The sequence below is a fragment of the Marmota marmota genome, unplaced genomic scaffold, assembly GCF_001458135.2.
Source record: "Marmota marmota marmota unplaced genomic scaffold, marMar, whole genome shotgun sequence".
Taxonomy (NCBI): domain Eukaryota; kingdom Metazoa; phylum Chordata; class Mammalia; order Rodentia; family Sciuridae; genus Marmota; species Marmota marmota.
The window spans coordinates 9,202,253-9,229,146 of NW_026000164.1; the positions used below are offsets into that span (position 1 = coordinate 9,202,253).

Consider the following 26,894-nt stretch of genomic DNA (forward strand, 5'->3'; position numbering starts at 1 on the left):
ATTATATCTCCACCATTTGAGCATTATGCCTTCAGTGTTTATATAATTTATATATAACACACGTAGACTCCTGCTCATGCTTGCTCTCTCTCATACATCCCAAAGGAATATAACAATTATGAATTACCAAACCCTGAAATAATCTTTTCCCATTTGGGGCTCCTGTAAAACAAAGGTAATCATTAATAATGTTGGGCATTTGCCTTTATAATAAAAACTAATCTTATCTTGGTAGGAAGTGCTGAGAAAGAAAAAGTAAATGAAAATTTACTCACCCTTGCTGAAAAAAGATGAAAAGTGAACTGGACACTTAGAGATTTGAGAAGATTTTCTCTGATGGATTTTAAATCAATTAGAAGAGGGGCTCCCAGTTGTGCCAATTGTGAGATGATTTAAAGATGAATGATGAGTTGACCCAAGTCCTGGTCAATGATTTAATACAAAATCTATACCTCACTGTAGAAAGGATTAAATAAAGATGGAAGAACAAAAGCATAGATGTTGGGTTGGTAGGAAATTTAAGAGAGGCTCAACCCCTATTAAGATAACGGGGTAATTAGAAGGTGAACCATGTGTCCTTCTTGCCCAATATAGGAATAGCTCATGCATGGCCAGACTTTTACTGATAAATGCATTTTCTGCTTTAGGTAGAGAAGTCTCTGAAACAGTTTCTGGCAATTTTTAAATGCCATCAATAAAGGATACAGGAATTACCAGAGAATATTATTACGTATGTCTGTATACATTTTTGGGTCAGTAAAATATTCTCATAGGAACTCTGGGATTCAGGACCTTGTCATCCTTCCAGTGTCCATGAAGTTACAGAAGAAAGAGATTCCAATAAGGGCAACAGATAAAATGGCACCAACATTCAGCCAGAATGGAAAAATCTAGAACCAGAGGGTAGAGCTGCTGAGTCAAAACTTCATATCATGACAAAAGGACTCACCAGTCATCAGAAGAGGCAGAAGGAAGAGAGAAGGTCCTGGTTTCCAAACCAGGATGGCCTTCTGACTCAGGGCCCTGGCTCCATGTGGAAGTGGAATTAACTCTGAGAGTTAATCTGACCACACTGTTGCAGGAATCAGGCAAGAAACAACAACCAGCACTTGGGAGAAATCAAACTTTATTTTACACCAGCAGGCCCAGAAGAGATCAACGTTCCAAATTCTAAGCACTCCTTACCAGTTTTTCACAACATTTATAGGCTATCTAGTGAATAAATATCCTTGTCTAAAATAATACATTGTTGTGCACAGGACTTCAAAAAATGATATATGATTGTGTGTAAGAGTTTTCAATCAGAAAATAAAATATCATGGGATGGATTCAAACTAAAAAGCTTCTTATCAGCAAAGGAAATGATCAATAATGTGAAGAGAGAGCCCACAGAGTGGGAGAACAACTTTACTATATGTGCATCAGATAGAGCAATAATTTCCAGGATGTATAAAGAACTCAAAAAACTTAACACCCAAAAAACAAATAACCCAATCAACAAATGGGCTCAAGAACTGAACAGACCCTTCTCAGAAGAAGAAATACAACCGATCAACAAATATATATATAAAAAAAATTCAACATCTCCAGTAATTAGAGAAATGCAAATGAAAACTACTCTAAGATTTCATCTCACTCCAGTCTGAATGTCAATTAATTATCAGGAATACAAGCGACAAGTGTTGGAAAGGACGTAGGGGGAAAAGATGCACTCATACATTGCTGGTGGGATTGCAAATTGGTGTAACCACCATGGAGAGCAGTATGGAGATTCCTTAGAAAACTTGGAATGGAACCACCATTTAACCCAGCTATTCCAGTCCTTGGTCTATACCCAAAGGACTTAAAATCAGCATACTATAGTGACACAGCCATATCAATGTTTATAGCAGCTCAATTCACATTATCTAAACTGGAACCAACCTAAATGCCCTTCAATAGATGAATAGATAAAGGAACTGTGGTATGTATACACAATGAAATATTATTCAGCATTAAAAGAGAATAAAATTATGGCATTTGCAGGTAAATGGATGGAATTGGAGAATATCATGCTAAATTAAGTAAACCAATCACGAAAAAACAAAGGCAGAATGTCTCTCTGATAAGTGGACACTGATTCATAATGGGGGTCAGGGGCATAGGAAGAATGGAGGAACTTTGGATTGGGCAAAGGGGAGGGACAGGAGGGGAGAGGGCATGGGTGCAGGAAAGATGGTGGAATGAGTTACCCTAGGTACACGTATGATTGCACAAATAGTGAGACTCTACATTGTGTATGACCTGAAAAATGAAAAGTTGTGCTCCATTTGTGTACAATGAAATGAAATTCATTCTGTTGTCCTGTATAATTGATTAGAACAAATGTTTTTGTTTTTTTTTTTTTAAAGAGTTTTCAAGGGGAAAGCATGTTTACAGAAGCAGAGTGCGAAAGGGGGACCTGGCTCTTCTTATAAGGCCTTCTGCAATGGGAGCTTAGGTTTTATGCAGTGGCTAGCATGTCTGGATCCCCACTAAGTGCCTTTTATGAGCTCCTATACCATGTTTTCAACCATGCTGAGCCAGCACTCGAAAGTTACAAAGGTTCTTAGAGCACAATTCATTATCCCTGCTCCACACTCTGCTTTTTGTCCATCATAATAAAACCAGAACTCTGAGCATGAACTCAAATTACTAAACATTTCAACTAAATATATTTTAAAATCCATCCCAATAGATGGATATATAAGTTTGTGTTCAAAATTGAAAAACAAAAACAACGAATATGTACATACAGACACATTTTTACATGTCCTCTGCCTTAAAACCCAGACTCTATTAAGAAAGACAGGTTTCATTTCTCCTGCAGTATGCTCCCATGAATATTTGGGATTATGGTTCATTTTCCCCTTGTTCTCAGTCAATTATATATTACCATGAAGTATTATTATCAGATAAAAATTGTTACATATATTTCTATGTATTTTTGGTCTAGTAAAATACCCTCTCTCACTTTCCACACTTCTCCTTACCAAACATGCTTTGTTTTAAAGAACTTGTAAGTGGGAGGTGTGAGGGATTTAAATACCATGTACCAGAAGTTAGAAAATATGATACTTGGAATAAAGTCTTGAAGAACTACTTGGTGACTGCTCCTCCCGCCATTGTATTCTATTATTCCTCCACTGAGCTAGAAATTGTACCAAGTTCTAGGAATGTAAAATTAGAAGGAGATCACTCTTAATATAAAGAATACAGAGTCTTTTGAAGAGCCAGTATAAAAATAATCATAAAAAACATAACCACAGTACTTCAGGACTACATAAACTATGCTGAATCTTTTCTGTCCACAAGAGTCAGAAAAACTCTATGGATCAACTTATCTCTGACCTGTAAACTGAAAAATGGGTACAAGATACTCAGGCAGTCAGAAAGAGCTCCGTTCAGATATAGGAAAGAGTGTTTGCAAGGGTGCAATGAGCAATTTAGTGTGGTCTATTCAGGGAAATAGAAGAAGTTCAACTGCACCAGAACCTACAGAGCTGGAGTGAATGTGGACGATGCAGCCACATTTCTACCCAGAGCAGTGTTCACAAAGGGCTTCACATAGTATGTGAAATATCATGGTCACAGTCACCCTGGTGGCAACATGGAAGCAGCGAGGTTAGAGGCCAGCACACCAATGACAAGGCCTCTTATTGTTTCCTCGGTAACAGATGATGAGGATCTGCACCAAAGCAGAGACAGTGAGGAGAGAAGCAGCTGAACCACGTGAGCACATGCACTGGGAATGGATGCTGACAGCCCTTTTGGTAAATTGCTTTGGTTAAAGGGACTGCTCCTCCTTGTCAAGTGTGTGGCCTCAGTGAAATGATGTGATTGTCCAATGACACCGTTGCAATGAAAATGGGCATAAGACCTGTCTCCCTGCCATAACTTAGATGACTCCGGGGCGGTCAGGCTTTGGAGCTCCCTGTAGGGCCAGCAAAGCTTTTGTGGAGGCTGTGGCACAGCCCAACTCTTCGCTGTGCCCAATCCCACTTCCTGTCTTTCACAGCCATCCATGTTGACTGCAGGGCATTTTCCAGTAACTCCTCTGCACATGCTGATCTCCCTCTGTCTCCCCAACAGAGCAGTTGTGTCAGGGCAGTAGAGTAGGTTGCAGATAAGTACCCAGAGACCACATGAAAGACATATGGTTTATTGGAGAAAGTATAGAGGAGGTCAGAGACTGCTTCAAGAAGAGTTCAGTGGCAGCAGGCTGACAGCACCTCTGTCCCTCAAGGGTTTCACCAAGAGTGCCTCTTCTCCCTCAGGGTGTTTTTATCCAGTGCCAGTTGGCTGGATGAGTGACTTATATCCTTCCCACAGAGTGCCCTCAGTTTCACACCTGTCCCCACTCAGAGAGGGGTTTTATATGTTAGCTGCAGAGGCAGTGACATCATGGGTCTCAGCTTGCTTGTTTGACTGACCACAATCCCAAGGAGCAACCTTCCTGATGTATATGGAAGAGAGTAGCTTTCTAGAATGACACTACCTCGCCTTAGCTTCCAGTGTACATAAGAAAAATTCAGTGTCCTTCAAGATGATTCGTATCTGGACTTTCCAGCCCAGGCTTGCTCTCATCGTTCCCTTTGCTTGCCTAGGGTTTTGACCACAGAAAGGGTCATTCAAGGGCATGATGTCCTTTTACTGTGTCCTTTGCTTTAGGGACAATACACCCTGTAAAGTCAGTTTTGTGAGAACCCAATCTACAATGACGTATGCTATAAAAATGATAGTTTTGGAAACTGATTTAATGTGAAAGCTAAGAGAAAAGAAGAGCCTAGAATGATTGTTCCATTCACTGAGACAGAAATACAGTGCGACCAAAATGGGTGCACGTAGAGTTGGAGAGACGACAAATTCAGCCATGAATTCTTTGAGTCACTTATGGAGCGTCCAACTCTGAGTGCCCAGTGGACATCAGTTAAGACCATGACAATGGTTGAAAAAGTTGAGGGGAAAGTATTTATACAGAAAACAAAAAGAGGACAGATGGAAAATTCTAGAAAATATACTAGAAATATCCAGGAGCTAATGAAAAGGAGTAGTTAATAGCTTATGAGAGAAGAATTTCTACTATAGCTGAGAAGATTGAAGGAGAGTGTATGGACAGCAGGGAGGAAACTGAGGAAAAATACTTTTTTATTTTAAGGGAGAAATTAGATGAGACAGATCCCATAAGAGACTAATAGAAATAAAAAGGGTGACATTATTTTATATGAGAATAGGTAGAAAGTGAAAAAAGTCAAATACTATTTGCACAGTCACCAAGTCCTGTGGTTCTTTTGCTGAATAATCCAGGTTCATGGGCAAGAAGAGAAAGCACATGAGGAAAGACTCTTAGCAAAATGTTCACACTATGCTCTGGCTTTATCCTGTGCTTCTGTGCCTGGACTCACTAACCCCCAGGAGGGACCTCAATGCAGGGGAGATGGGGGTTCATTCCAGTGTCTGGATAGAAAGAGCATCTCCAAGTTCCTGGCTTTGGTCCCATGTGGGCCAAGGGAATTCTTCTGAAATTCAACAAATACAGATAATAATACAGATAACAATTAAAAGTCTACCTAGTCTTTCAGACTAAAATTAATCTCATCGGAGATTATGGTGTGGGGCAGTAGATGAAGAATTACTTTAATAGACCATGATCTCTACCACTGCACCTTCTGAATCAGATTTAATAATAATTAAACTTGGAGTAAAGCTTTAGAAAGCAAATAGTTCTCAGTATAAGGCCAAAAAGTCTAGAGCTGAATGGTGAAGCTGTGCTCAGAGGACCCATGACTGAGAAAGGGCACACAAGGCAAAGGGACTGTCAGCGGAGAACAGAATGGAGTGGGGGACGTTGCAGGGTGGATGGATACAACAACAAAAGGACCAGAGAAACCACATTGTATTTGAGCTCCTAAGAAATGCTTGCATTGCAAATCACGAGCCATATCAAATGCCTGGGTTCATTCCCCTGGAAGGTCACAAGTGGATAACCCCTCTAGATAGATAGATAGAATAGGCAGTGAAGACAGATCCAGTGTAGCCTGTGGCTTCAGAGTCATTATCTCACCTGGTGACATTGACCCAAAGTGGTCCTAAGCTCAACTGGGGGCTCACACTCAATAGGACCATTCAAGCTCAGAGTATCCCACAGCCCACAATCAGGAAGGCCTCTGTGCTCTTCTGACCAAATAACTCACCCATGTGCCTGTCTTTCTGTGCAGAGAGCAGGTGGCCCAGATACACTGTGTAAAGGAGAGCTGGCACAGAAGTAAAGAGCTGTCTGGTTGAGGGTGGCAGTCTCTACAGTCAGGGAGAATTTAGGCTTCTCTGTCCGAGAGGCACTGTACCCATTGGAGACCTCTCCTTGGCTAATGTCATTGACACCAATGGAGAAGTAGATCAGCCATAGACCCTTCCCTGGATCTTGTCGATACCAGTACATTCGGTCATGACCCTTAGTCTGAGAACATTCCAGCACAGTGCTCTTTCCTGTCTTTGTGATCCTTTTCCTTGGGGTCTGAGTAACGCCAGAATCCATGGACCCTGCAGGGAGGGGTGGGGAGAAAGACAGAAGCTGGAGACAGCTAAGGAAGGTCATCTTGCCGCAGTCAGCTTCATCCAGGACCTGGGAAATTTAATGCAGGGATTTCCTCATCTCTTTCCAAACTTACCTGTTCCCAGGAAACATAAAAACACACAGGAGAGCACTGTGTAGCCCATGGCAGGGGGAGGCAGGAAGGAGATGTGTCCATCTCTGAGCACTGGGGAGACAGGGCCTGGCAATAGGAAATGGGAAGGATTCAGGAAGTGACATCATCCTCCTCTCACTTGACTAGCCTCAGAGCCAGGTGCAGCCACACCCCTGCCCAGCAGGACCCAGCCCTCCCCTTCCCTCCTTTCTGCTTCAGGCAAAGGGTACTTTGGATTAAGTACTTAAACCTCAGTGGGTGAAGACAGATCCAATGCAGCCTGTGGCTTCAGAGTCATTATCTCACCTGGTGACAGGTGAGATATTTTTCTACTGATTCTTCTTTTCCAGGCTCCTCACTGACAATTCCAGAGTTGTCTTTCTCCCTCTCCCCTCGGTGTAGCTATTTCAGTTGTCCAGGGAAGCATCCTCCTCCTGATATGACAGACTCTTAAAGGAATCTGGTCTCGCTGGAATGTTAGGACATTTCCACCCCCCAACCCCCATTTATTCATTTGCTCTCAGTTCTAGGCAAACTATGAAATTTAAATAAGTTCTCTAAAATTCAAGACTTTTTATTTGTTTGTTTGTTTAAAGAGGGCAGAGTTACTAACTTTGTTCCAAATGAGGGTGATTCTAAGAGGAAAGTTGATAGTATTGAGATCATACATTAAAGGAACAGAAAGATACCAAATTGATCCTGAGTTTAGTGTCCCCTGCTTCTCTGGTAAATGTTTCCTGGGTGCAGATCTTTACTGAAAATATTGGCCCACTGTTGGCAGGTGAGTGTTTAATGTGGCTTTCAAAGAAATTCACCTTCACTCATGATTTGAAATAACTGAAAATAGGCTAATAAAAGGTAATTTTACAATAACATAAAATATTCTTATTTTTAGGAGGAAAATGTTCCACATTTCAATAAAATAAATTGCTAGTACATCCCAGCTGCAGAGATAGTGTGAAATCTTGTCCGACTGAAGAAACAGCTGGATCCTTGCCGCTTCAGGTGTGTGTCTTGGTTCTCCCTGGTGGCAGCCTACCCTAGTTAGTCCTCCTGCACATCAAGTTCACAGTCATTTTTGGTGGGGTGGGGTTGGGGTGGGGGGGAGGGAGATTGAACTCAGGGTCAAACCACTGAGCCACATCCCCAGGACCTCCCCCCACCTTTAAAATATTTTATTTTGAGACATGGTCTCTCTAAGTCCTTAGGGCCTTGCTACTTTGCTGAGGTTGGTCTTGAGCTGGCGATCTTCCTGCCTCAGCCTCCAGAGCAGCTGGGATTATATAACAGTCTTCTTTAATTTATCTATTTTGAAGTTTTTAATTTATTTTATTTTTGATTGACAGGCAATATTTAATGTGGTGTTTTGATCTCTATAGACATTGGATAGTGATCAAATTATGTCCTAAGAAAATTTTACCTATTCTTAGGTCAGGATAATTATTTTAAGTGTTCCTCATTTCTGCATCGTGAACACATTCGAAAGCCTCTCTTATTTGGAAGTACACATTGTATGAATAATGTTAACTATATTCTACTGACTGTGCCATATTGCCATCTAACTGAGCTGGTGACCTGTGCTGGGTTCACAAACTCTGACTACTTCAACAACCAAAAAAAAAAAAAAAAAACGGCAAAGGAAGCACGCAACACACAGAAGTACCTTTTCAAAATCCGAGATGGTTCTCTGACTTTAGGGGTCTGCGGAAAGAGAGAGAGCCACCTGAATTCTTTATTCTTGCATAGGGGAGAGACACAAAAGGGGAGTTCAATGAAATGTTTTTTCCATGTAAGGCAAAGGGTGAGGTTTCAGGGGGTTGAGTCTAGGATGTCTGGTGGTCAGTAGGTTGACTGGCATCTTGGAAGGCCACCCCCATCCCATGTGCTGTGTGATGATCAAAGGCAGAGCAACTGAAAGGGACACATACGTGCACAGCTCAGACAGAGCAGCATCGTCAGTCCATCCGCTTTGTGCACTCAAAATGCTCACACACAACCCGTGGCTGGCTTGCCACATCTCCACATTCCCATCGCTCAAAGCTAGGGGGCGCTCAGCTCCTATGGGCAGCTCCCAACAGCGACATAGAACAAAAGAATTTATTCTTCCTTTCTAACTGTAACTTTGTCCTCATTGACCAACCTCTCCTCATTTCCCTTACTCTTCTTTTCAAATATTTTTATGTTTCACTCTAAACATTTCAAACCTATACACAGTGGACACAGTTGACGAAGGGGACACCACATGCCTCCATTACCCAGACTCTATAATCACCCACTTGTGGCCTCACTTGTCTAGGTACCCCACTCCTTCTCCCTCTCCTGTGTTTCATTGAAGTCACTGCTTTATTTAGGAGTGCCGAGCACACTTCACAGCATCTGCACACATTCCACATGGTATCTTCCAGTGACCTCTCCCTTCTTCCCTCCTAGTGTCTTCTATAAACAACTCCAAGAGAAGCATGGATTTACTCCAGTGAATTGCTTTTCCAAGGGTTTGATTAATACAGGATAATGAAAATGAGGACTACCATTTTTGGTTTGCCCTTAGTGTGAAAAATAGCTTTGTCCCTACCTGCAATTCCTAAACTAAAGATGCTGTGTTGCTGCCCCCTGCTGTTTGGAGTGGTGTGGGTGAAAGTGAGATTGGGGAGCTGTTCTGGGAGATCACATCAGATGCGAGAACAGAGGACTCAGGTCTGGTGGGTGAGAGGCCATCCTTCAGCCACTCTGGACAGATGCATGCAAGGAGAAACAGAAATCATTCTGGGAGCAGGATCAATGGCCAAGGGGGAGAGAGATGGTTAGCAGAGGAATGGGTGGAGAAGACATGGGGTAGGATCAGATGGGCATGGAATTGAAAAAGACCCCAATTAATGGACAACCAAGAGAGTTTTAAATGGCAACGGCCAATATTTCTCCTCCTCTGGGTTCATATGGCCCTGGAATCACATTTATAATCCATACATATTCCCTCTGACTGTCCTCCACCACAGGCAGAGGGCTAATCCAACATCATGTCCTTTGACAGCTGTTTGTTGTGTGTGGATGAGATCCTAAGGACGCTGGACACTCCCTTCCCCTCATGAGTGATTTCTCTATGTAGCACACTCGCCAGCACATAGGATGCCAAAGGAGAAATGATTATTTTACCCCTGGTGAGTGATTTCTGTGTCTAAGGAAATTCTGCCTATTCTCAACTCACAAGTTTTTCTTTTATTTTTCTTCTAGAATATTTATAGTTTTAGTTTTTTACAATTAGGTCTATGACATATATCATTTATTTTCATTTAGGATATTGGTTAAGAGTCTAGGTTCTTCTTCTTCTTCTTCTTCTTCTTCTTCTTCTTCTTCTTCTTCTTTTTTTTTTTTTCATCCAGTTGTTCCAACATCATTTGTTGAGAGGTACCATCTCAATGTAGTGAAACTTCCAATCCATAAACATAATATGTTTCATCATTTATAAATGTTTTCTTTAATTTTGCCTAGCCATGTTTTGTAGTTTTTCATTGAATATCTTTTGCTGAATTTATTGTTAGTTTGTTATTGATACTATTGTAAATATTATTATTTTATGGAGTTTATTTTAAAGTTGTATGTAGCTAGTAAATAAAACATGATTTTTAAAAATACTGACCCTGTGTCTTGTGATCTTGCTGAATTCACTATTTACAATTGTTCTTCATCAATTTCTTATTTTTCTATATAAAATCATATAATATACAGATAGTGATACTTCTTCCTTTTCAATATTTTAAATTTTTCTCCCATTCCTGTTGCTTTAGCACACTGGATAAAATGTGCAATATAATGTTGAATAATAGCAGTGAGAAAACATCACAGCTCACTTCCTATTATGGAAGAAAAGTGCTCCACATTTATTATTAAAAGGACTTTAGCTATAAAGCTTTTGTAAGTAACTTCCATCAGACTGGGAAAGCTGTAGTAACATTTTGCCAAGTGTTTTCGAGTAAGTACTAGATTTTGCAAAATGTTTTCTCTGAAATGGTCAAATGGTGGTTCTTCATTATTCTACACTGGTTTCTGCCTGTGAAACCATTGTTTCTCCTGTACTTTTGGTGATTTTTCTTTATCATTATATACATGTTTATGTATAAATATACACATGTGCAAACCCATACGTGTATACATACTTATTTGAAATTGACCTGTTTAATGTGTTGTGAAGGATTTTTTCATCATTGATCATAATGTTGTTCTGGAGAATTTTATCAGTTTTTTGCATTAGGGTTTTGCTGGCTCCATATAATACATTGTGAAACAATTCTTCCTCTCCTAAATTCTGAAAAAGTTTATGTAAAACTGATATTTTTCTGTTAAGATTTTATAGAATTTATCAAGAAAAGAATCTGGGTTTGTAGTTCCCTTTGAGAAAATCTATTTTTAATGTTTCCATTTGTGCATTACAGTTATACACAATGTTATATTCCATGCATAAGTGACACAGTCACTTATGCATGGAATATAATTTGCTGTACTTCAGTCCCAAATACTTCCTATTTCCCTCCCTCTTACCTCTATTATTTTCTATTTTCTACTCTACTGATCTTCCTTCTACTTAGTTACAGTTTTTAAACTGGTGCTTTATAGATAAACATAAAGGTGAATTCACTATAGTATATTCATATTCAAATTTGGCTTAATTTGGTGAATTTCATTCCACCTTTTCTCGCATTTCTTTCTCTCCCTCTGTCCTCTTCCTCTACTGCATGGTTCTCCCTTCTATTTTCATGGGATTTTCATCCCCCTTTTCACTAATTTTGCTCTGGCTTCCATATATGAGACAAGACATTCAATCCTTGATTTTCAGGGTCTGACTTATTTCATTCAGCATTATATTCTCCAGTTCCATCCATTTACCAGCAAATGTCATAGTTTTATTCTTCTTTATGGATGAGCTATACTCCATTGTGCACATATATCACATTTTCTGTAACCATTTGGTTCCATAACTTGGCTATTGTGATTTCACTGCTATAAACATTGGTAGGCATATATCAATACAGGATGCTGATGTTAGTTCTTTTGGATAAATACCAAGGAGCAGGATAGCTGATCATATGGTGGTTCTATTTCTAATCTTGGGGAGGAATCTTTGTACCGCTTTCTAAAGTGGTTATACTAATTTGCAATCCCATCAACAAAGTATGAATGTACATTTTCCCCCAGATCTTTGCCTGCATTCATTCTTATTTGTATTATTTATTTATTTATTTATTTATTTTTAAAATATTTATTTATTTATTTGGTCCTGAGGATTGAACCCAGCACCTCATGCATGCTGGGCAAGCACCCCAGCTCCAGCCATTATTTGTATTTTTAAAATGTGATTATTCCCAATCCTTAAGAAAATACCATTCCTTCAGAAAATTCTTTATGAACAAAAAGCCAAGAAAAAGTACAGTAATAACTTACGCCAAACACTATACATCTGATATAATAAACTTTAAAAAGCATTAACATAGGCAATGTGAATATAGAATACTTTAAAATATTTCTATTGACATAGCTAAAACTTAAATTATATAAAGACAGATATAAATAAAGCATTTCCTAATGTGTTATGTCTCATATTATAGTGCATATTTATTTCTGTGACATTAAAATAGGGACGAATACCACAGACATCTTGCCTAGCAGTTCAAATATTCAAAGGGCCACATGATTTTTTTGAAAGTACAGTAGGAATTTGAAGTTACTATTTATATCTGTACCTTCCTATATTTTGAGAACATGCACTGTCACTATTGCAAGAAAAGAAAAGAAAAATATACTAAGGAAAAGACAAGAATTGGTTTGTTGATTAAAATCACACTCAATCTTCAGCAAAGGCAAGAAAAACAATTAGAGAGTGTTTTATATCCTTGGCTTTTTGTATTGATACATAAACTTCAAGGAGGAAGGAAATTAATTGTCTATCACAAAATGCAGATATATACATCAAAGGAAAGTGTAATATAATCAATGGAACTTTCATATCAGAAAGGATTTTATTTACTTTGAAACACCCTTATTACCTCCTTTACATTTTCCTTTCTCAAATTGTTCAGATAATGTTCTGTGTACAATCTAAGACCATTCATTAGAAATATAGATTTTTTAAAAAGACACTTAAAAACTTAATATATCAATGTGAACATAGTGGCATGTAAAAGGAAATGAAAATTAAATGTATACATATTTCCTAAATATCATTATTTGTATTCTTGATGATTGCCATTCTAAGTGAAATGAAATGAAATCCGTGTGGTTTTGATTTTCATTTGCCTGATTGCTAAGGATGTTGAACAGTTTTTCATATATATGTTGGCTATTTGTATTTGATTTTTTTGCCCATTCATTGGTTGGGTTATTTGTTTTCATGGTGTTATATTTTGAGGTTCTTTATATATTCTGGATATTAATCTCCTGTTGGAGGAGCAACTAGCAAAGCTTTCTCCTATTCTGTAGACTCTCTTCATGCCTCCTCTGCTGTGGAGATCAGTTTTAATTTGAGACCATATAAAGTTCTTTACCTTTCTTATTTCATCTTGAGTGAGTTTGGTAAATTGTGTTTTTCAAATAATTCCATTTCTATTTCATCCACATAGAATTTATTGTCATATACCAATTTATGATACTCTTTCAACATATTAATATTTATTGCAGCTGTATTCTCTCATTCCTTATCATAGTAATTCCACCCTTTTGATTATTATGGGTTAATCAATTTTATCAACAGATGAAATTATGACCATATTTTCCTCTAAGTCCTTGAATGTATTTTTACAATAGCTTAAAGATCCCCACCTGAAATTTCCAGGTTCTGTTATTTCATGGTTGATTTCTACTGCCCACTTTTTCCATGTATGGGTTATATTTTCCTGTTTCTTCCTACATCTACTATTTTTTTAAATTGAAGTAGCCATATTTATTCATATTCAGTCCTTATTTATTCTGCTCTTGCCATTTGGAGGCACAGATGGAGTGGACAGTAAGTGGTATTTTGTCTTGTAGTAAGTAAGGAGAGCCCACAGAGGTGGAAGCAATCTATAGCCATGGCTCAGGCTGTCACCACTGATGCCTCTTCTTTCCCAGTGCATCTCAGGAATGTGAAGGTCTTGAAGCATCTCAGCCAAACCCATTTGAGATGCTCCCTCTTGTCTGTGTCACTTTCCACAGAGATAGATGTTGACATTTGTTGACATTTTCCCAACTGCCTCATCTTCAAGTTTTTCAAGGAAATCTTGGTGTTGCCTTTCCTTGTCAGTATTCTGTTGTCTCTTTCTGTTGGAGGCACTTTCAATTTCCAGTCTCTATGATACTGACATTTGGTATGGCCAAGCTCTTGTTGATTAATACCACATCTGGAAATACTATCCAAGTTTATTTTGTTGACATGCTAATCATTTGAGCGACAGTTGGTCAAATCAAATCTTCAACACCAGGTTTCCAGGATTTAGAGGATGTCCCAAATGAGAATTTCAAAAAGACTGTTTCTGTGTATCATTTCAGGTGTTTTCTGTGCTCCAACTTTTCTTGAGGATGTGTTTTTTCCACATTATTCCCCAACCAGCACTGCAGGTTGATTTCAGTTGCTGCATTCTCTCACAACAATCTCTTCTACACATTTGAAGTAACAAACTTTGAAATGGCAATTCCAAAAACAGCTGAAATTCCATGTAATGTAACTGGAAGTTTTTTAGTCATCTTGTGTTTTAGTGAATGAACACAATTTTGCAAGCATCTGTGGAATGAAAATGGATCAGCTGTCAGACCAAGAAATTAATGGGATTGGTGATTACAGTGGATGGAATTTAGCCATAAAAAAGATAATGTCTATGCAAATATTAAGTCTTTAAGAAAATATGTAAAGTGTTACTGTCCCCTTCCTGTACCAGGCAGCAAAATCCAATTAGAAAAAAGAAAAGGAAAAAGTTTAATTTGAATCAAGTTGACCAAAACCACAACTAAAGGGAATATTTTTTTTCTCCAAGCATTTCTGAATGAGAAGTTCTGTTTTAGGGGTGAAAGTAGTTTGGGGGGCAGCACTGACTGGAAACTTCCATGGTGCTCAAAGATGTGAGTTATAATGGAGGAGCTTGCTCTGGATGCCTAGGGATATGGCAGAGAGAGGTCTGATTCAGATAGTGGAGCTAATTAACATGCACACACTCAGGAAGAGGTCATGTGCTTCCCCCATGCCCACCTGCTCTTTGAAATCTGACTGAGACTATGGGTGGCACAATATTAGGAGGTGACATTTTCAATGTCTAAAATAAAAAGGGACTATTTAATACCCAGTATAAAATCATTGAGTAAACTATAGAGCTCCCAATAAAAATGGTCTAAAAATGAACAAGCCGTTCTGAGAATAGAAATGCAAGATCAACATCACATGAAAAAGTGGCCAAACTCCTTAGTGATCAGAAAAATGCAATTAAGAAAGGGAAAGAGAAAGTAAGAGAATAATCTAGCTTTCTAGATTGATAGCACTGTTCATTTTCAGGTTGCTGCTGATTATTAGGAATAGTGGTATAATATTTCCCTCTCATTAAATTCTTACTTTTATTTCTTTTACCTTAATTATTTACCTGCATCTTAATGATAAATACTGATGATGTTTTGGGAGAAAGCAAGAGAGACTGGGATCCCCTAAATCTACTCACACTGCTGGATTGGCAGCCATTTAGCTTGCTGGATAATGTCCTAAGGAGATACGAGGATATGGGGGGAAAACTTATGGCCTTGTTTGAGGGGTTGCAGATGTAGAGGGTAATTTAAAAAAAAAAAAAAAAACTTTCTGGAGAAATTTGGTCACATAAAGTAAAATAAACATGTAGTCGTCCATGTCTGAACAATCATGATCCTAGGCATATAAACCTACAAAGGGTCATGAAGGGATATATTCGAGTATTTGCAATGGTGGCAGGAAATTGGAGGATAATCAGGTATCTTTTCTCACAGAAGTGAGAATGGAGTACAGTGCATTATTTAGCAAGAGACTAAAATGCAATGTTTTACTCAGAGCTGAGTGAAAAGATCTAAGAGGAAAATAGCACCCATAATAAAATAACATTTGCATGATTTTAAATACACACATCCATGACTGAGCTGAGTGTTCTATGAGAAGGTCACGGCTGAGTCATGACTAATCCTTTCTTTCTCTTGAGATTTTTAATCCCAGACTTAGAAAAAGTGGGGCTGACCTTATCAGTGGGGTGGGACAGTGCCAACCAGATTTATGATCTTTGGTGACCGTCTTATTCTCACTGTGAGGATTGGACAAAAGGAGAAAGACAGTGTGTAGGGAGAGAAAAGAATGAAGCAGAGCGAAGAAGAAAAAGAAGAGCAGCGGGCGGCAGCCCAGCCCCTCCCCCAGGCGGTGTTCTTGCAGCGTGGTCAGCCCATCCCTCCTAGGCTTCCCATGGCCCTTTGGCCTGTGTAGGCTCCGCTGTGGTTCATACCCGCTCCAGCTGATCTCTGTTACTTCCTTCCAACGTAATGCATCGCCTGCTTCTTGAGTCGGGCTGTGATGGATTTATGCACCAAGAGGAACCAACGCTTCAGCGCTGTGGATGGACTGCTGGCGCAGAAGTAGAGGGCTGAGTCTCCTGGTTCAGAGGACTGGATTTCCAAGCTGCAGGGGGAGTTTTGGGGGTACTCAACTGTGAATCGCTGCTTGACCATCTCGATTTGCTCAAGAACTTCTTGGTTCTGAAAGTAAATCAAGAACTGAAGCTCTTTGTTGGGCTTCTGTTGATACCAGTAAACGGCGGTGTGTCCTGTGGTGGGGACACAGTGCATCTTTGCTTTCTGTCCTTTCGTTTTGACCAGATGTCCTGGAGTCTGGATGACTTCAGCAACAAAAGAACCTGCAAGAGAAGGAGGCAGAAGTTATGGACTAGCCCAGGAGGGACCCCGGCTAGGAAAGAGGCTTGGATCCAGGACAAGGAGCTGTCTTCTGTGCTCAGGACTCACCTGCTCCCAGGAGACAAAGCACCAGGCAGCAGAGGACACTCGTGCCCATGGTCACATTGGAGTATTGAGAGAATGAGGCTTTTTCATTCCCTATCAGCGACTTTCTTGTCACATGATCCCTTTGTGACTCATAATCAAGGTGTGAGTGGTAAAACCCTCACGATATTGGAAGGAAAGCTTTCATCCTGATGTAACAAATACAACTGGTTTATATTTTATTCATGTGGAAGCATCTTGCAAAATTCTATTTTTACTAACATCAACCAGATAGACATATTTCAGAAAGTTTGAAAATAAGCAAAATAACAAAATAAAAACACTATACTACTGCTGAATAATGATTACACTGTGAATGCCTTAGTGAAAATCTTTGAAGATATTTTTTCTCTTTCTGTGTGTGTGTGTATGTGTGTGTGTGTTATATTTGGACACATTTTTGGTTAAAATTTTTAAGTGTTCTTTCATAAACTTTTATTCCATTAAACAATCATCCTTCCCTGTTATTGCATTTTTATCTTCTTCGCTAACTCAGTTTTTATTTAAAGTTTCACAGTGTTCTCATAAATGTCCTTTACTGCTAATTTGCTCAATTTCTAGCTCAAGGTCGCTATCATCTTTTAGTATCTAATTAAATTTTAGAATAACATATTCCTGCTGTTAGTGTTGTTTTATGATTCTGAGACTAGCCACTGCTTTGGAAATACTTTACGTTCTAGCTGTTTCTGATACATTTGAGCTTGCTCTTTTACGACATTTATTTTACATGATCTCTTTTTCTCTTCCCTGATTTCTGTCTATTTAACATGGTGCACTTGTTTTTGCGTGTGATATTTTTTCTTATTTTCTTCTTCCTCTTTCCTGTCCCCATCTTAAGTAATTTTAAGAGCTTAAGTATTTCTGTGGATTTCTACTTACTCTCTGAATAGTTCAAAGAAATTGAACTATTCGATTTCTCCATGTTAAAAATGATATCGAATATGCAGACAAGAAGCTGATAAGATACCAGCAGAATGAACCCTGCAACAAACAACTTGCTAAAGGAAAAAGAAAAGTCACCAGAGTCTTTGAAGTCTCATGTTTCTTTCCCCAGATCCATTCCCATTTTCCAACTCTATGAAGTGTTCCAGTTTATCTTTCTTTGAGTCTCTGACATTTTAATACGTAGGAATATAATTAAACAAACTCTATTTTATGCTTTAAAACTTTACAAGATGGGACAATACTGTACATTTCTGAAATGTAGTTTTCATTCACATTTGTAAAATCCAGTCATTTTCGTTTTAATTCATTAATTTTCAATGCTATAAAATTCTTATAGTAACATACCATCATTTATTGATTCTTCTGTTAGTGTCCACTTGGATACTTTGTAGTGTTTTCCTGTTACTGGAGATATTACACTGAAATTTTGGTCCTGGTTTTTATGTGTAAGATTTTTCTCTAGGAAAGAATTTCTCAAGTGTGAAATTGATGGGCAGTGGGTGCACACATCTTGAACTTCACTAAAAAATAACAAATTATTTTCCAGAAATGGTCTACCAATCCATATCCCATCAGAAATCCAAGAGGGTTCTTGTTGCTGCCTTGACTTGACAAAACTTTGTGTACTTTCTTTTTCCACTTTAGCTCTTCACGTGGGTGTGTATTACACTGGATTCTTAATTTGCATTTCCTCTAATTATGAAATTTAGCAATATTTCCCTATTAATGATAAATTAAATTTCCCCTTTTGTGAAGTATTTGTTTTTTTTTTAACCCATTTGTCTATTGAATTATCTTTTTCTGGTTGGTTTATGTAGAAACTAATTTATAGATACTTTTAAAAATTCTATATATTAGCCTTTCTTAAATACATAAATATAGATAGGGACAAGGATTTGGGATTGACATATATTCACATCTTTCTATATAACTAATCTTTTCACTGTTCAATGATTAGTGTTGATAAATTGCACATGTTAATTCTGATATAGCCATTTTAATCAATCTGTTCCTTAGTGGTCAAGAGCTTCAAGAAATCCTCACCTGATTTGAGAACATGAAGATGTTCTTCTATAGTATATTTTAGAAGCTTTGTAATTTTATTATGTTCATTTATTCTTTTTGTTGAAATTGATTTGTGATATATTGTGATAAGTGTCCAGTTGAATTTTTCTTTGCACAGATTCTCAATTTCCCCACTATCTTCTGTTGAAGAATCTGTGATTCCACCTCTGCAGTCCACCTCCGTGCATGTGTGCACACACACGTTTTCCCCACAGGTCTGTCTGTGTGTCACTGTTCCTATATTATTGTGGTCTTATAATAACTCTTAAGTTGGTTAAATAGGATCCTCCCACCTGCTTCTTTCTTGTCGGAGCTCCTTAGCTAATTTGATCCTTGGTAGCTTCATATAAATCTTAAATTCAGTTTATCAAGTTGTATCTAAAACCTATGGGGATTTTAATTGGATATATTTAATATATAAATTAATTTCTAAATCTGGAATTTTTTTAAAAAAATTGACTCTATTCACCTCTAAAGACAAGGTATATTTTCATTTATTTGAATCACCTTTAATAGCGACCCACATGGCTTCACACTTGTTTTTTCCAGAGAAAACTTTGAGTTCATTTTTTTAGTTTTCTCACTTTATTCCCAGGTTGTGCTCATTTGTATCTCTGTTTACCTTGATGTTCTAAGTCAGTTGCTGGGGCGTAGGTGTTTGGGTCTATCAGAGCTGCAAGCCTCCATTCCCTGAAGCACACCAGGTCTGAAAGACTCAGTGTGTTGCTCCCTCCCTTCCCCACACCTTTCAATGCAGCGGCACCCCTGCATTCTTCCTCTGCCACCAGCCACTGAGGGCAGAGGGCAGACACACCCTCACTTACCGAGGCCATGCATTGCCTGCTTTGGTGGCCTTTTGGAATCATATCCAGGTCTCACATCTTTCTAAAGGCCTCATAAAGAGACTGCAGTTGAAAAGGTGAGTTCACTGGTGTAAACTAACATGTCACCCATGCAAACCTGTTGCTCAAGGTGCGTCTGTGGCTTCTTGACTTTACCTTTTTTTTTTTTCATTTTCTTACAAGTATTAAAATTAAGATCAACCTGGATTCTCAATCTTCTCCTTACTTTGTTTTTACATCTCCTACCTTGACTTCTCCCAACCCTCAGCCTTCTTTAATCTCCCAAAGAATCAGAATACTACAGTCCATAGTTTCAACCACTTTCTCTCTGCCATCTAAGTCTATGTTCTGGAATTTGGGGGCCCCATTTTGAATCCCATATATGTGAGTTCTGTGGACTCTAAACCTCTCCTCTAGTTCCATTGCATCTTATTCTCCCATCTGTAAGGACAAAATCCTACTCCTAGTTTTCATCTGATTGTCTCAAAGACCCCTGAAACCTTTTGTCCCAGATGGGAATTGCAACTTTCAGCAAGGTCTAGTATTGTTTGACTTTTGTAAGGGACCAATGTTATATGGAGGCAATTAAAAAATTGCATGGATTCCCTGTCTACTAATGACAATCCAGTATTCCTCTCAAGCTTCTCTTTTGAGCAACAGGCTACAAGGGGCTTCCACACTCATATCAATGAAACCAGAATCTCAACTTGTTCAAAAATGCATTCTACCTTCTCAAATTTGTTCCATTGTATTTATTTAACTCATATCAGTGAATCTATTGTCTCCTCTTTCCTAATTGTTCTCCAAAGTGCTGCTTTCTTTAATCTGATTTTGCAGAAATCGTTCTCTGCCCAGCATGTCCTACCCACAGCCAGATGCCTCTGGTGAAGCTCATATGAGGCCTCCCCTCTTTCAGCTTCTTCTGATCCAATGAGACAGAACCAAGCAGGCCCACCCCTGAGCTCCCACAGAACTTCTGATTATAGTACTATTTCATATTATATTACATTCTGTTTTATTCCATTCCATTATAATTATTTGCTTTTTTTATTAGACTGCTAACTCCTTAGAGAAAGGATTGGTTTTCTATTCAGTTTTGTATCCTTGGTATTTGGTAAAGTAGTAAAATCTTAAGAAAAAGCATAGATAAATCTAGAAGGAAAAGTTGAAAGATTTGAGGCACAAGGGGCAAAGTTTATCTTCTGGGACTGCTGTCATGAGAGCTAGATTAAGAATTCAGTTGTGTGTGGTGGTACGTGGACATTCACATTCACAGCACCACAACTCACAGTAGCCTAGTTATGGAACCAGCCCAGGTGTCCATCAACAGATGAATAGACAAGAAAAAACATGGTATATATTCACAATGGATATTTATTCGGCCATAAAGAAGAATGAAGTTTATGTCATTTGTAGAAAAAATGGGTGTAACTTGAGAGCATTATGTTAAGCAAAATAAACCAGAATCAAAAAAGATCAAGGGTTGTATGTTTGGTTTGGTTTTGTTTTTTTCCTCCTCTGTGGAGGCTAGAGAGGAAAAAAAAGAAAAGGGGGAGGTTGGAGAAAGGGATCTCCTGTAGCAGGGAGACAGTAGAATAGAGGAAGGAGACCAGGGGGAAGGAGGAGAGAGAATGGGGAAGTTCTGGGGAATGAAAGTGACCAAATTAGGTTGCATTCATCTATGAATGTGTCCCAATGACTTCCACTGTATGTACTATGTTATATAATTATAAAGTACCAATAAAAATTAATTAATAAAACAACAATTCAAGGATGCAGGGAATGACACTTAGCAGAAGAAAATTTTAAAAAAAAGTTAGGAGTGCAGGTTTGTGCCCCTAGGGTCAATGGGGCACACCACTGCGGGGCGCTACCAGAACAGAGGGATGGGTAGAGCCATTGATGGGTGTGGGCCAACTTCACCATGAGAGAACAGCCCTCCTCCTCTCAAAAGATGCCACAGCCTTCAGTGATGTTTCCTTTTTGAACACTCTTTTCAACTGAAATCAGTCTCAGACCTTGCCCTGGGTCCTGTGTTTACCAGTACATGGCAGTATATCTCAAATTCTGTTTATGTCCAGGTTCACGTGGGCTCACAGATGGTTGCTATTACAAATTTCTGGAGAAAATGTTTTACATAATATGCTGAGGAAGAGATATCAATGGAGAAATGTAAAAATTAATTTGAATTATGCTGACAAAAAATCTTGGTAAAAAAATTTAATACTCATAAATTCCTTATGAGTATTAAAATACATTCATAGTTATTTTATTAAAACAAATTTTTTAAAAATTAACAAAATATGTGGTAGAAGACCTATCTAATAAACACCATAAAACAATGCTGAAAGAAACTAACAAAGACATCAATAAAGAGACATTGGGTGCTTTGGGGGCAGGTGAAGAGGCTCTGCATCTTGTCGCAGTGGTTACATGGGTGTAAAAATTTATCCGGATTTATTGAAGGGTGCACTTAAAATGGGGTGTATTTTATTGCATGGATTTTCACCTTTATAAAGTTGATTTATAAAATCGCACTATTTAGTTTTCCAGAGGGCGGGAGTTGCTGAGGGCTTCTGGGAGGTTCCGCTGGCAGGACAGCTGTGGGCAGCAGTCACTTAACCACACTGGAGAACCTGGGCCCCCTGTGCTTTGCTGGCCTTTCCTGGGCTTCTGTCCCCCTCAGCTCTGTGAAGCGCCCCTTTGTGCTCACCTCCAGTTATCGGTTATACTTTTTTCCTTCGGCCTTGTGTTTTTTCAAGCTGAGTCTCTGTTAGTTCTTCACAACTGAACGTATCACTTGCTTCCTGAGCAGGTCCACAACGAGTTTGTGTTCTAAGAAAAGCCACTGTTCAGCACTGTGGATTGGCTACTGGCACACAAGAACAGGGCTGAGTCAGTGAGCTCCGTGGACTGGATCTCTATGCTGCAGGGTGAGTTCTTGGGGCACTGGGCTGAAATTTGCTTATCTTTCATTTCTGTTTTCTCTATGATGTCTTCATTCTGAAAGTAAACGAAAAACTTGAGCTCTTCTCCCAGCTTCTTATGATACCAGTAAACATAACTGTGTCCTTTTTTAGGGATGCAATCCATCTTTGCTCTTTGATCCTTTCCTTTGACCAGATGTCTTGGGCTCTGGGTGACCTCAGTGTCCATGGTCCCTGTGGAGGAAAGAAATAGAAGCTGGAGAACAAAAGCCCAGAAGGGAACCTGGTATTTCAGCCACAGGAGAAAGGGCTGAAACTGGAATCCACCCCGTTCAGAACAGGGACTTACCTGCTCCCCAGAACACCAGAGCCACACAGCAGAGACATCTGAGGCACATGGTTGGCTCTGGGAGACGCAGTGAGAGGCCACCTTTAGTACAGGCTTCCTTGTCCTCCTTCAGCAACCTCCTTGCAATGTGATAATTTCCTCAGCCTTGAAGCCACTGAGCATATGGCATGAGACATTTCATAGGATGTGGGAGGGCAGGCTTTGACCTCCCTGGTGGATATGGACAGTGTGAGTTTTAGGCTGTTTTTATTTTCTTCTTCTGTGACTGACTATTCTATTCTTTTAATAAAATAACTTACATATTATTTATTTGCTTTTTTTCCCCTTCATACCAGGGATTGAACTCAGGTGCACTCGACCACTGAGCCACATCCCCAGCCCTATTTTGTATTTTATTGAGAGACAGGGTCTCGTGAGTTGCTTAGTGCCTCAATTTTGCTGAGGCTGGCTTTGAACTCACTATCCTCCTGCCTCAGCCACCTGAGCAGCTGGAATTATAGGCATGTGCCACTGTACCTGGTTTATTTGCTTTTTAAACTTGTCAATTTCCCTCTTTCCTGCTTCGTTCCATCCTAGGTAATGAGTCACTACTCTGTCACAGCAATCAAAGTTTCCGCCACATTTATCACATAGCAGCTACTTCAAAGAATTAAATGCTTGTAACAAATATGCAATACATACGCTATATAAATATGCAATATATATTCCTACTCCAACCAGTCAGCTTAAGAGATGGATTTTAGCTGAGAATTTTCCAGCCCATGTCCTGGTAGCTGTAACTTACTTGCTTTTCCTTATAGTTCTTAGCACTTATGTTAGAATGTGTAAAGTCTGTATTATTTGATACTGTATGTCTTTTAAATGTGTCCAGGGAGAATTATTCTGTTCATAGTTTCATATGACATTAGTTTTTCATTCTAATGCACGTTGACATAGAATTCTAGAGAATCCATTTTCACTACTATTTAATATTCCATTATATTAACTTTCTGGAATTCATTATCCATTCTTGAATTAATGGCCACTTCCCCACCTCTCAATTGTTTGTACTACTGCAAATAGTATTGTGGTAATTGTACATGTCTCTGCATGCCTAGGTGCAAGATATTCTCTATTTCTGGGAATATAAAAAGTGGGTTTTATTTAACATGTCAACTTTACAAAACATGACAACATGCTTTCCGACTGATTAAGTCAAGTAAATAATCCCACTAACAGTTCATGAGTGACTTCAAATGCTCTATATCTAGGATTACAATGACGATTCAGTATTCTTTTAATTTTGCTTGTCAGTTGGGTTAAAATTCTATCTCGATGTACAATATAGTTTCACTTTTAACTTCTCTGGTTGCCAAGGATGTTCAAGATATTTATTGTATTTATAGGCTGCCAGTATTTTCTGGAAGCTGTCTTTTGCCTGATTAGCTACTCATTTTGGCTGATTAGCTATTATTTATTTGTAACTGTAACTGTCCTTTATATGTTGTGGATACCAAACCTTTGTCAGCTGAATGTATTGCTTTTAAATTTGTGGCTTGTTTTCACTCTCTTCATGATGATTTTTGCTCAATTTCTTAATTTAGTTGAATGTGCCATTCTTTTCTTTTGGGTGTATTTTTTTTCTTATTCTTTACAATGAATTTCCAAGTTCATGAAGATATACTCCTTTGTTATTTACTGAAACTCTTAACATTTTGAATTTTGCACTTAAGCATTTAATCCATTTGTAATTTATCTTAGCTTATGTGGTGAGGAAGCTTTTAAGTATATCTTTTCTTTTGTGGATAACATTTGTCACAGGATAACTCACTGTATATTATATCACCCTTCATATATATGCAAGACAGCTCTGTTATATGTCAAATTCCTATATATGCATGGGACTATTTTTCATCTTACAATTCTTTTCCACTTGCCTATTTACTTATGCAACTTTTATTATCTTAAATTATAAAATCATTTGATAATTGGTAGGACAAATTACTTCAATTTGTACTTCATCAGTATTATCTTGCTATTCTTGAATTTCTTTTTCACTTATAATTTTAGATTATTTTTGTCAAATTTTGTGAAAAAAAATCTTATGGTTTTGATTAATGTTGTTTTGAATACATAAATGATATTACAGAAACAGGAATCTTTTCTATTGCATTCATTTGCTCATGATCACAGTGAATATCTCTACTTATTTCAAGGTTTTTTAAATACATTTTTTAGACATATGAAGGAATAATTTATTAATTCAATTCACAAATATCCAGTAGAAAAATTGCTAAAGCCCAAAGGAAACCCCAAGGAAAAAACACAAATAAAATTAAGGAATTCAGTAAACTTAACTAAATTTAGCTATTAATAACAACAATGCTTCTTTGTAGTGTCTGGATCTTTGGAAACAACTTTATCATCTAATAAGAATTACTTCCTTTTCCTTCTCATGCACACGGTTTTTCTTTGTCCCACTGGCTGCAAATGCAGTATGTTGTAGAGTAGAAATGATGTTTCACTCATTTATGAATTGAACGATTATAGGTGCCAGATATGCAGTAAATGCTCTGGGAATTATAAAAAGTAAGATTAATCTTGCTTCTTATGGGACCAACTGGCCTCTCAGGGTATTTTTGAAAATCATTCTTCTGGTCCTAAGCATCTCATCTGAAGTATCTTTAGTATCTAACAACTCTTTCCAGGTGAGTGACTGTATCTGGGCTCTAAGTGCCAAAGGTTTTTTTGCCCTTTTTTTTTTTTTTAACAGAAAGACCCACATTGCCACCTAGTGGTGAGAGGGACAAACTCATCTGATGCCCCTTGTTCCAGGCTGCCTCTGCCCCACCTGAGATGAGTTGGTACCAGTTCCACACCTGGTTGTAGCAATATAGAAGCAAGTCATCTCAAATGCCTGAAGGAAATCAGGAAACAAGCATCATGTGTGTATGGTGACATGACTCCACAGAACTGGAACTAGTGATGAGTTACCCTATTGCACAGTGAGTCATTTAACATTGGTTGAAGGTTTATGGGTACATTTTGTCTTCTAAACCTTTTCCTGCCACCATTCAAGGTGACTGTGCTACTTGAGTCTCTGTCCTAAATTCTCTGCTCTTTGCATTGCATGCTCCATCAACAAGGGATCATGCTTCCAACCAGTCCTAAGCACCTTGCCTGAAGTATCCTTGGCAACTAACAACTCTTTCCAGGTGAGTGCTTTAGGTACCAAAGGGTTTTTTTTTTTTTTCCTACAGAAAGACCCACATTGTGCTAAGTGTCTCCAATGTTTACTTCTCCTGCACATCCATTTTCTGAGTTCAGGACAGCCAATGGCTTTTTGCACATTTCTAATTGGATTTCTGCCTCAGAGTTTATCCCAATCTCAGAGTAAGCCACGATCCTCCTCATTTGGTCCTCCTAATCCATCTGCTAAAGGAGTCATACTCAACCTCAGACTCCACCCCCATCTGTTGCTTCTCATACCTAAGTACTTTCCAAGTCTTTAGGTTGACTTTGTAAACACTGTGCCCTCCCTGTGCAAGAGGAAAGTATCTTTTTCATTCTCAAGGACAGGAAGTCAAAGTTCAGAGAAATCTGCACAAACAACCCTTGTTAGACTATTCCTATCTTCCTCACCATTTCTCCATTGACTTAACTGCCCTGGCCCAAGCCAACTGCCTTATCACAGTTCCATGGTTTACTACTCTCGGTCTGATTTGGTACATAAACGTTCAACTCCAACTACATATCTGGGTCTTTTTTCCTTTGAAGGATCCCATGTCATATAAAAATGTGTATCAAATTTGTTTACCTTTCTCCTGTTGATCTGTCATATGTCAGTTTAATTCTCAGGACTAGTGAAAAAAACCTTAAGAGGGTAGAGGCAAAATGCTGCCTCCTCTCCATGGTCCTTTATTTCTTCCCATGGCAGCCCAGGTGATCTGATTATTACCCAGAGATCTGATTAAGACAGAGGTCAAATGTAATGCTCTAGTGACTCCTTAAACTTAATGTTGAATTCCTTACCAATTACCTTGACTTGTAAGGCCATGGTGGTCCGATG

General features: G+C 38.6%; 1 long non-coding RNA gene and 2 gene segments (V, D, J or C); 1 reads left to right on the top strand and 2 right to left on the bottom strand.

Moving 5' to 3' along the window:
• Window positions 1-5,897: 5,897 nt before the first annotated feature.
• Window positions 5,898-6,803, bottom strand: LOC107149100. The segment is given in 2 exon segments: window positions 5,898-6,558; window positions 6,687-6,803. Coding segments are annotated over 2 exon segments (399 nt in total).
• A 9,384-nt stretch (window positions 6,804-16,187) lies between these two features.
• On the bottom strand, window positions 16,188-16,731 carry LOC107148990. The segment is given in 2 exon segments: window positions 16,188-16,576; window positions 16,683-16,731. Coding segments are annotated over 2 exon segments (438 nt in total).
• A 5,653-nt stretch (window positions 16,732-22,384) lies between these two features.
• Window positions 22,385-26,194, top strand: LOC125611622. The gene is made up of 3 exons (XR_007341830.1): window positions 22,385-22,503; window positions 25,599-25,830; window positions 25,972-26,194. It is a non-coding gene; the product is annotated as an uncharacterized LOC125611622 (long non-coding RNA).
• The last annotated feature ends 700 nt before the right edge of the window (window positions 26,195-26,894 follow it).